We start from the raw sequence: 11046 nt of genomic DNA on the forward strand, positions 1-11046 counted from the left end.
ACTTTTTTTGCTTCTAGTTTTGAAAAAGAACTATTTTATTATTTTCATAAAGGGGAACATTTTGTATAAAATATTGAAGGTAAAATACAATATGATGGGAGAGTGTGAGGATAAAAATGATAAGAGAAGATATAATACTAGAAGATTAAACCCTTCATATATTTTTGTCAAAAGGATTTTAGAATATTTTGATGCAAATTATAGATCATACAACTAACAACAAAATCTTAGATAGTTGTTACTTTTTAAAATTTTTTTGTCATTTAAATTAATAAAAATTGTTATTTTTTGGATTAGAGTAATAATTTATTTTTGCTGATTTAATCAATTTACAGAAGATGTTGATAAATTATAATTCTTTATTACATTATTATGAATATAAGAACAAAAGTTATTATTATAAAAATAAAAATTGTGAATGAAAAGTTACGAATTTTTAACACTCAATGCATATCAAGACCTGCGTATGCAGAGTTGTGAATTACTATTAAATTGTTACAAATTTAAAAATAAAAGTTGTTAATATAAGAACAAAAATTGTGAACGAAAAGTTACGAATTTTCAACACCTGATGTATATCAGAATCTGCATATACAAAATTATAAATGATCATTGAATTGCTGTGAATTTAAAAACAAAATTTGTTAATACAAAAACAAAAATTATGAATGAAAAGTTATAAATTTTCAACACCTGACTTGCATATACAAAATTATGAATAACTATTAAATTATTGCAAATTTAAAAATAAAAGTTATTAATATAAGAACAAAAATTATAAATGAAAAATTATAAATTTATTTAATTTAAATAAAGAGCAAAAGTGTCATTTCTTTTAATTCCTTAATGACAGAAACATTTCATGAAACTCCAAAAAAATTATACCATTTCACGAGCCTAATATGTCATTTATATAATTTAAATAAATTTTTCAATCATTTTTCCTTTTAGGTATCAATGCAATTTTTTTCCCCCATCAATGCGACGGTACCAGGGTTAAAACAATCTTTTTCCTTCAAAGACCTGATTGAGAACTGTCGAAAATTAAAATAGTAATTCATTCGCAAAAAAATATTTTATATATATATATATATATATTACCAACGCAAAAAATATTATATATAAAGAATTTTAAGGGGGACAATAATCATGGTCAAGTAGTCGGGCCTTATGCCCTCAGCTTGTACAATGGCTTAATGGACGGTTTTACTAAAGCACTCCTCTGGGGAAGCAAGAACTATGGAACAAAAATATTATAAAAAAATGATGTTATTAGAATAAAAAGTAATAATAGGAAATCTAAAATCTTCCCCTCCAAACTTGTTTATTAAAAATGTAGCAGTATAGCTCACACTTCCATCAAATAACGACTCTAGTTTAAGCTTCAATAAACTTCTTGAGCTTTTTCATCCACACCAAGTATTCTCTGCTATCCTTGTTGATCATGTACTCGTGCAGGAACTGAGTTGTTCTAGGTTTGATTCCTCTTATTTCTAAATACTTATGGAAGGCCTTTTGCAGGTTCTCATCCAAATCTCTGGGAAATAAATAAGTGAAAGATGTTTGTACGAATTAGAATGAAAAGAACACATTTATCGAAAAAAGAAGAAGAAGAAGAATGAAAAGAACACAACATTGAATTGGAAAATTAAAGGTCTAAGCTGAGAGATGAAGGAACAAGGCCTTACTGGAAATCTGGACCCTCGTAAGGAATTTGATCCTCAGCGTTTTCTGGATTCTTCACTGTCAAGCTGTCAATCGTGATCTCATCAGGGTAAGCAAAACAAGCGAACTCTAGAACGGGTCCATCCTTCTTAGAGACACTGACCACGAGAGGAACACTAGATTGATTGGCCCTTTCACTTTCATTATCATCATCATCACGACCATCCTCGTTTTCCCCAGTAACTAGATCAGGCATGTGAACTTCAACTTTTATATCTTCACCTTGGTATGTTCTTTTGAGTGTTATAATCTGCTGTCCAGGATTATCAATAATTTCAAAGGGAAAATCACTTGGCGCGTCTTCAACCTGTCTCACAAGGGGAAATTAATGAGGGTTGTAACCGAGCAATCCATTTAAAACGCAATATTGCACAGCGGATAAATATTGATTCTCAATAAATTATATCAAAGTATATCACAGGCACTTCCACAAGGACAGAAATTAATGCCCATTGAACTGGAATGAATAAAAGCATATTAGACGAATACTCTATGAACTAAAAGGGGAAACAAGTTATAGAGAAGCCAACAACCCTTTTTGGCCGAAGAAAACAAAGGAAAATGATCGATCTGATTGCTTGCGAAGGGAACATAAAATAGAACCCACATCAATCCTTGAACATATAGGCTAATGCAGCCGACTTTCACCGATTGTATCACTAAAGTTTGATTCTGCATCACATCTAGGGAGCACTAAGAAAAGGCCTGAAGAAGCCCAACTTTACTAAAGCCTTATTCAATCACTCACCCGCCTAGAGGAGAAAAAACAAATAAATCGTTGTTAATAAGAATGAAATCCTCGAGTGAATTTTGTTTGTCTGAGCAGCTCATTTGCAAACATATCATTCTATTCGTGTTGGGTATTAAAATCCCTTCATTCCTCGATTATCTTACCAGTTGACAATGAGCCAATCAGCAAGACAATGCTAAGACCAAAAAAAAAAAAGAACACACATACCCTGTCGTGGTCGTCAGTATCCTCGGCGCAACGGATTTCAGATTCGATGGCACGAAGCAAGGTCTCATCAGAAGGAAACTTCTTCAATGGCGCAGAAGAGAACTGAGAACAAGGGAGGAACAAGGGATTGCGAGAGGAAGGGAGGTGATTGGTGATGGGCGGGGAGAGCAGAGCACGGTAACTACGGTGGGGCTTAAGCAGATGAGCCGCAACTGCGAGAGGCCTAAGCGAAGAGGCTGACTTGCGAAGCACAGAGAAGAACGCCATTTCCAGCTTCTAGCCCTCTGCACCTGAGAGACGCCCCAAGGGTTTTACTAGGGTTTAGAATTACATCACATGGGGGTAAAATACAATTTCAACAATTCTTTTGATTTTGTTTTTTTTTTTTAAACTATCCCCTGAGAGTTAATTATATATTTATTTATAAAAATGAAGTTTATAAAAGTTTGTTTAACAAGTTCAAGGATAAGAGTTGTAGGAAAGCTATAAATTATAATATACTCCAATAATCATCACTTATTATTAATTACAATTACAATTTTTTTCTTTCTTCACAGACTTGTCAGGCTGGATGCAACTATTATTTATTCATTCAATGTTTTATTAAACATATTTCAGTAGGGTTTAAATGAAGAAAAACTTTTCAAAAACTAATTATCTATTTGAGGAAAAAAATGTAGCTTTAAAATAAAAATATAAGAATGATTATAATGAAAGTGAATGTAATTGTAGATCAATTTCATTAGGTTGGGAAACAGATTCACTTGCAATCCATGTGCCTATTTTTTTCTGAAAGAAAAACCACCAAAAGCTACAGTTTTGATATATCGTAAGTGCTAAGTAATATAAACCAAAACCAGTGAAAGTATCCTCCTCCGTCCACTCTGAAGCAGATCCTCTCTAAATCTCATCCCTGCAAGGTGCTCCTTTTAAACCCCTCCCTCCTTTTTCGTCATCCCACTTCCATCTTTAGATTAGATAAGGAATACTCAGAATCTCAAGCTAATTTAAATTTTTACTGTGTGACATTGTTATTATCAATAGTGGTTTCATATGTTTTTTGGGATATGTTTATCATATTTATTTAACGTAATTTCATATCTTAAGATTTAAACTTGAAATTATAAGATAAGTTAATTTAACTCATTCAATTAATTGAATTAAGTGCCCTTCAATAAAAATAAACAAATAATTTTAAGCTGGTAAAATTTAATTTGCACAATTTATACCTGTAATAAAACAAATAAATAAAAAAATTTAATGGAATGAGAACATTGCTAAACAAAGTACATAAAAAAAAAAAAAGGAAAAAACAGAGCAGCCTAATCTCTTTCATCATCTTCCATTCCAAAATTCGGACATGGATGATGATCAAACAGGTTTATTTTATTCAACTATTATTTATTCATTTTAAATCTGAAAACTTTATTTTAGTATTTAAGAGTGGAGATGAGATGAGAAGAAAAGGAGAAAGAAGATTTGCAGAGGACCATCTAAAACAAGTTTTCACCCTTTCAAAGGAATCTGCGGCATCAAAGCTCTGTTTTCCTTGCCTATAGTAACTTGGAAACCACTGCAAATAATATCCCATAATACATTTTTCAGACTAATCAAACGTCTAAATGGTTATATTTTTTTTTATGATTGTTGGTTTTCCAATCGCCAAGATAATAATATCCCTAGCTGTGTTGTGGAAGACAGATTGCGCCAGAACTCAGAACTAGCTCATGTTAGATGCAGAGACGGATAAGAGTTAAGAAAAAGACAGTGAAAGGAAATGTACCCAGAAAGCACCAAGATGCATCCAAAACATCCTTCTTACACAAAAAACTGAGACCTCTGTTTCGTATGCTGTTGTTTTGTTGCCAAAGTTCACATAGAGAATGCATTAATTTATCGGCCAGCTTCCTAAACGTCCACCTTGTCTTCAGGTTTAAATTAATGGGCTTTCCACCACATTCCTACCTAGCTTTCCCTTTCGTAAGAGTCACACAGAGAAAATGTATCAAGATTCCAGAGAAAATGGATTCAACTGTGTCATTTGTATTATCAAATTAGCTATGTATGTACTATCAAATGATTCTCATTACACCTAACATCTTCAAACGATCTCACTAATTTAATGTCACCGGAAGAATCTTGCTTTAAAATATTGTACAAGGCTCATGCTAATCTAAGAATGTGACGTTGGAAATAATAGAGACAATGACCAATCTTACAAGTTACAACCAAATTTTGGACCAGCATAATGTGATGAACATGACACGAGAGGCCTACTCGGCCCCAACATATGCAAGATTTCCTCCTAAGTTTCATAGCCATGCCTCGTCAATCATCTTGCCAAGCAAAAAGAGAGGAAAGAAAATTCACAGCATTCAGAAATTATTTTTATTTGCAATGATACATATAATACATGTCTCTGCATTGAAAAAGAGAATTAAATAAGCAAATGAACCCGCCATGAGCACTCGATATGCTGAGTTTCTAAAAGGGCTTTATGTGCGAACAATTTCTTTCTTGATCACGTATCGTCGTCAGTAATAGTACTGCTATAAAGTCTATACGATGACATAGCACTTCCATCTTGAACTGTTTCCAGAAGAATCTGAACCCACCAAAACCGTGATTAAAGAATAAATGAATTAAAACCACTATAAATATAGAGGAAGTAAAATTGACTGCTCAAGGGACATAATTATAAAGGAACTTATTAAAGATTACACAAATTTTGGACAGATGAGCAAATTTTGGACCTTTACAAAGACACCTTTCAACATTGTAATGGCACCGCTCTTTCTAGACGAAACTGACTTGTACACTGTAGGGAAAGAGAAAGGAAATGGAATTAAAGAGAAAGAAAAACGACATATACCAACCAACACAATTCAGACTACCTCCTAACCACATGCTACTTATTTGAACATGGTTTCACATGACTATCTCTGGCTTCAAAATGCTCGACTTGATCTCCTTGTGGGGCAGAACCACACCACCGTTGCTGTATATTTCATCACACACATGGACATCTTCTCCGAGAATAGTCATGTTCTCCACGCGAGCCCATTGCCCTACAGTGGAATGCCACCCAATGATACTGCTGGATATGCAAGCATGTTTCTTAATCCGGACGCCTCGCATCACAGTGCAGCGGGAGAGACGAACACCAGACTCAACTATGCAGCCAGGACCAATAGCAACGTCAGGTCCAATAAGACATCCTTCACCAATTTTGGCAGTCTCATCAACTATGACATTCCCGACAATGTGATGGCCAGTGGCTAACTTGGAAGATGATTTTTTCTTCAATGAGTCTAGGTAGAGTCTCAGACCAGTAATATAGTCCCTTGGCTGTCCGATGTCCATCCAAAACCCAGGAAGGACCATAGCAAATAACTTCTGCTCTGCTGCAATCTTTGGAAACACCTCCTTCTCAATAGATGTGGGCCTTAGCTCAATGCGATCCAGAACTGAGGGGTTCAGTAGGTAAATTCCAGCATTGATTTTGTTACCAACAAATAACTTGGGCTTTTCCACAAATTTCTCAACCTTCCCTGTGGTCTCCTCCATGACAACAACACCATACTTCGATGGCTCATCAACCTGCACAAGTAGATGGAAAAATGATATTGAATGCTCTAAACAGCTATTAAAGTCTTACATAGTTTGCAGTCAATTCAGTATTGTCACCTTTGTCACCATTATGGATGCCTCCCCTCCATGGGATTTATGGAATTCAACCATCTCCTTAAGTGGGTACTCACTAATAACATCACTATTGAGAACAAAAAATGGCTCTCCAGAGCCATCTATCAGCTTGTCCCTAGCAAGCGCCAGAGGTCCTGCTGTACCAAGTGGTTCAGTTTCTTGCGAACATGTGATCTTGATGCCTAGCTTTGCCTCAAATTCCTTCAAGAAGTTCAACATAACCTGCCATAGGGAGTAACTTCAGCCACGTAATTCTCTTTAATTATTGACTAAATAATGTAGCAAGGATATTTTGATCTTTACCTCTGGTTGGTAATTGATGGCTAATACCACTTCAGTAACTCCAATAGATTTAAGAGCCTCTATCTGAAAAATAAGTAAAATAAAAAATGAGAATTAGTAGGAACTTCTTTTTTCCACTTACAGATAGACATAAAAGTTTCCAAAATATAGACAAACAGGACTCTAAAGGGGTGAGGGTGAACAAAATTCACAGAAGAGGCTGTCATTACTGCATCTAGTGAGATTTGAATACCTTCTCCACAAAGCTCAAGCAAATAAGCACATTCCTTACTCTTTAAGGGGGAACAAGGAAAAGGGAGGCTCTATCCACCAAAATTAGATTAACGCCGGAAGAAGACAGGTATCAAAAAAAAAGTTGATCAAATTGAATTTAGAGATTCAATAGTTTGGCATATTAGAATGTCGTAACTAATTCAACCCATCATATTTGGTCAATTTTTGAACCAGACAGATCCATTTTCAAAAATGTAACAGATCCATAATATACAGAAGATAAATATATCAGATGTTGCATTAAAATGTCATCAACAAAGCACATATCAACTTTGCTAGTTTAGCACAAGAGAAATAGGACTTCTAGGAAAGAGGCTTCAGAAAACCAACCTGGTGCAGGATCATGGGTTTGTTGGCAAAATCAACAAGAGGCTTGGGGACACTGAGTGTCAATGGCCTCAGTCTTGTGCCAAAGCCTCCAACAAGAATCAGTGCCTTCATTGTGATATTCCTCTTGTCTGTAAATTATAAAATTAATAGCAGATCAATAAACGCTAACAGAGAACCAATTTCAATACATAGCAGATTGATTCCACTGTGTCCTCTAAATAGTGGCTGGAAAGGAAAGAAGCATTGCTACGGAAGTTAAACCTGAGCTGACAGGTGTTATGATGACTATGACACAGACGCAGCTAAAGCTGGAAACCTAAAGCTGGAAGAAAAATCAATCTGCCAAAACAGTCTGAAACGTAAGCACCCACAAATTAATGCTCAACTTCAGCTAAGCAACCAAAATAGCCGGCTTTGTGTCATCAAAAAACTATAAAGCTGCAAAGGAAAGTGAAAAAAAAAAAGATCATGCAAAAGCTAGCTGGATAAGTAAATGAAGACAAGATCCACCGACAAGCCAGCTAAGTTTTTGATGAGAATGACAAAAATGGTTTGATTCTGGGGCAAATTACCCTATAAATGACATTATATCTAAACTGGAATCAATGTAAAAGGGTTCCAGATATGATGATTCTCTCAGATTAGAGTGTACTGCTCATTAATTAAGGGCATAAGAATTCAATCACCCTAAGCATATGAGATGCGTAGCACCACAAGAAAGCTGGAAAAGGACAATACAATCACTCTAAATTCATGGAATTGTTGAAAAATATAAACAAAACAAAAGAAAGCAGGTGAGATGAATTCATAAGAACAGACAATGATGACATTACAATCGCATGAAGTTGCCTCTTTTTTCCTCCCTGACCAAAGAAAACTGTATTAATGTAGACAAAAGACTGCTTCTTCATTGATATTGCTCTCTGGAGAAATTTCTAAAGACCGGATACAGAAGGGAGAATGACTGTTGAAAAATCCTCATAGCAACTGGGTTAAAAGGTTCTCTGTTCTCCTCATTACTACATGAAAAACCCTGCAAAACTTTATCTTACAGAATTTAATAACATTTTTCACCTGACAAGAAGGCTGTCCCAAAAATTTGCAGTAGTGGCACCAAACCCAGGGAGGAAAAATGTGACACTACTCAACGGACAACCAATCAAACACAAAAACGACAAACAGGGGAAAAAAGGCAGAGAAATGGAGAGAAATAAGCAAACAGATACACTAGCAACAGATCTGACTAATTAGCACAGATCCCTCCAACTTAATTCACCGTAATTCAAGCATCCAAGGAAGAAAAGTCCAAGCAGGACAGCATTGTGGTTAAATCATCAGATCAAAGAAACAACAGGACAACAGGAACCAAGAATTCAACACACGCTAGAGAAACGTAAATGAAATGAAAATAACGGCAAGCGCATTGTCAGATTCACCTTAATCCGACAAGAAATTGCAAATCCTGATTACCTTTGATCAGATCCCTTGCCGAAGCTCAATCCGATCAGAGAGTATCTGTTAATCCTCAATCTTGAGGGAGACGACGATGTAAATCTGGCACCCCCAACGGAATGGTCGTCAGGGGTCTGAGCTGTTACAATGGCGTTGGTCGAACCAAAAGATTTCGTGTCATCCTTTTATATACGCGCCAATCATCTGTAATCTCTAAGCCTGTAACTTGCACCTGACTTTTTTACTCCTTAAAATTCATAATAAGTAAAACAATAAACAATATTCGGTTTGTAGAAAAACAATAAACAATATTCAGGCAAAAAATACAATAAATAATATGCGTCAAAAATAAGAATAAATAATATTTATCCCCTTGAAATACGAGTATTTGACTAAATCATCGCTGATGAATTATGTTAAGATCTGTTCTTATTATTGATAATGATGATATTGATGTGAGGAGACTTTCCTTAAAGGTCAAAAAATGAAAAGGAGACTTTCCGTACTGTATACATTGCCGTTTTTTTTTTTTAAATCTTTTACCAGTCTACAGGCAAACCTTTTGTATTAGAAAAATTACAATTACAACCTGATTTCCACTTGTGATTCAGAAAATAAATCATTTTTTCTTTCAATTGAATGATTTTACTAACAAAATTAGACAGTCATTTTATCAAAAAAAAAAATTATTTCATGTCTATGATATTGACGGAAATAATGTTTTTAAATAGAAAAATGTTTTTGACAATAAATTATGATTTTATTCAGAGGATTGGACTGGGTATTATGAAATTCAATAATCAATACCCTTTAACAAAGGTATTGAGATCAAACTTTATAAGGAAAAACATATTTTTTTAAAAAAAAAGGTCAATTCCATTTAGCTTATACATGAATTAGTTGGCATTATTAGTATTATTATCCAGTACCACGTGATTTGTGACAAGTGCAAATATATGGTTTTGTTTTTACCAAAAAAATAAAAATAAAAGGATAATAGATAAAGTTTGTTTGGGTGTGAAGTGATGTGGAAGGGTAAGGCGTTGTTTGGGAGGAGAGTGTCGGTGTGGGTTCTGCGTTGTTTCTGAATTTGGCGGATTTCTGAATTGTGCCTTGGACGCAACAACGCACACGTGATTATTGATTGCGCTATTTTTGTTTGCGTATTTATTTAATTAGTTTCTTTGTCAATTATCAGAGTACTTTTGCTACTGGTGGAAATTTCTTGGCAAAACTGAAACAAGCAACCTTAACTTGACAAAACGGGACATCTCTACCCAATAACACAAAATTCATAAAATATTTTTACAAAACTTGAAAGTTGAATTGTTAAATTTATTTAAATGACTGAAATAATAATTTTCATATGATAATTGATAATAGTTATTAGATCATGAACTTTTTTATTGAACAAAAATTGATTTTTATTGTTATTTTTTAAAGCCTCTTCAAAATGATAATATCCCCTTCTTTTGAATTCAATTTTATTTGAGTACGATTGAGTGCTAAATGTGCACAATTCTTTTTATGAATATTCAAAACTTAGTTTGTCCCATTATAAAAGATTAACCCATTTTGTTAAACCTAATTTTATTAATTTTATTTTCATATCATTTTGAAGTGTAACCATGTGAATTCTTTAATGAATTTTTTTGACAAAATATAGAAAGGCGCTAATTACAAGTAAATCTTCCCAAATAATACTTTCTGAAGTTACAGCCAAATTCTTCTAAAAATAATTTTGGCAAAATTAAGAATTTTTTTGACAGAACAAAATTAAACACAATTTTTCGATTATTCCTTTAAAGCATTGTGGATTATCATGGTCAGAAATAATGCGTTAGGGGAAAAAAAAAATGAGATGTGCTATGAAAATAAGAAGAAAGAGAGTAAGAAGAGAAGAATTGAAAGAAGAAATAAAGAAGTATATTTTATTTATTTAGATGCCTAATATTTTGTACATGGTGTCTATTTATAAATATTCAATCATTAAAGCCTAACCTTAATGTTGCAAATAAATAAAAAAAGATATCATAATATAGCATGCAATCTTTAGAGGTTATAAGGCATTAACATTGAAAAGCCTTTCCTAAGTCATTCATTAAAAGTTTAGGGAATATGAAGAATTGTAAGCATTATGAGTTATGGGTGCATTCACTCATATAATTATATAATATTTATAATAAAATCACAAGACACGTTACTATTTCGTAGTAATTAATTATTATAGTGGGATAGTGGTTTGTGACCCAGAGTAGCATATTCCATGTAGATTCTTTATCCCTTTCTCAACTTTTTTT

At 33.8% G+C, this 11046-nt stretch overlaps 2 protein-coding genes across 6 annotated transcripts; both read right to left on the minus strand.

Annotated features, from left to right (window-relative positions):
- Nucleotides 1-1251: 1251 nt before the first annotated feature.
- Nucleotides 1252-3006, minus strand: LOC129302878 (uncharacterized protein At2g39795, mitochondrial-like). The gene is made up of 3 exons (XM_054941764.1): nt 2684-3006; nt 1689-2032; nt 1252-1537 (listed from the first exon to the last, which is right to left on the minus strand). Exons 1-3 carry the CDS (start codon nt 2948-2950, stop codon nt 1378-1380), a joined length of 771 nt encoding a protein of 256 aa, XP_054797739.1. The 5' UTR covers nt 2951-3006; the 3' UTR covers nt 1252-1377.
- A 2351-nt stretch (nt 3007-5357) lies between these two features.
- On the minus strand, nt 5358-8924 carry LOC129302876 (mannose-1-phosphate guanylyltransferase 1). Of its 5 annotated transcripts, none has more exons than XM_054941760.1 (6): nt 8765-8918; nt 7556-7646; nt 7295-7422; nt 6692-6754; nt 6371-6610; nt 5358-6283 (listed from the first exon to the last, which is right to left on the minus strand). In XM_054941760.1, the coding sequence occupies exons 3-6, from the start codon at nt 7403-7405 to the stop codon at nt 5612-5614; spliced, it is 1086 nt and encodes a 361-aa protein (XP_054797735.1). In that variant the 5' UTR covers nt 7406-7422; nt 7556-7646; nt 8765-8918; the 3' UTR covers nt 5358-5611. The 5 variants fall into 5 exon arrangements, with proteins under 5 accessions (XP_054797735.1, XP_054797736.1, XP_054797737.1 ...); XM_054941761.1 differs by having other exon boundaries at nt 7556-7633; nt 8765-8910; XM_054941762.1 differs by having other exon boundaries at nt 7556-7732; nt 8765-8895.
- Nucleotides 8925-11046: the final 2122 nt, after the last annotated feature.

Source organism: Prosopis cineraria, unplaced genomic scaffold (assembly GCF_029017545.1).
Source record: "Prosopis cineraria cultivar Desert tree isolate PC_DT_omini unplaced genomic scaffold, ASM2901754v1 PC2, whole genome shotgun sequence".
Taxonomy (NCBI): Eukaryota; Viridiplantae; Streptophyta; class Magnoliopsida; order Fabales; family Fabaceae; genus Prosopis; species Prosopis cineraria.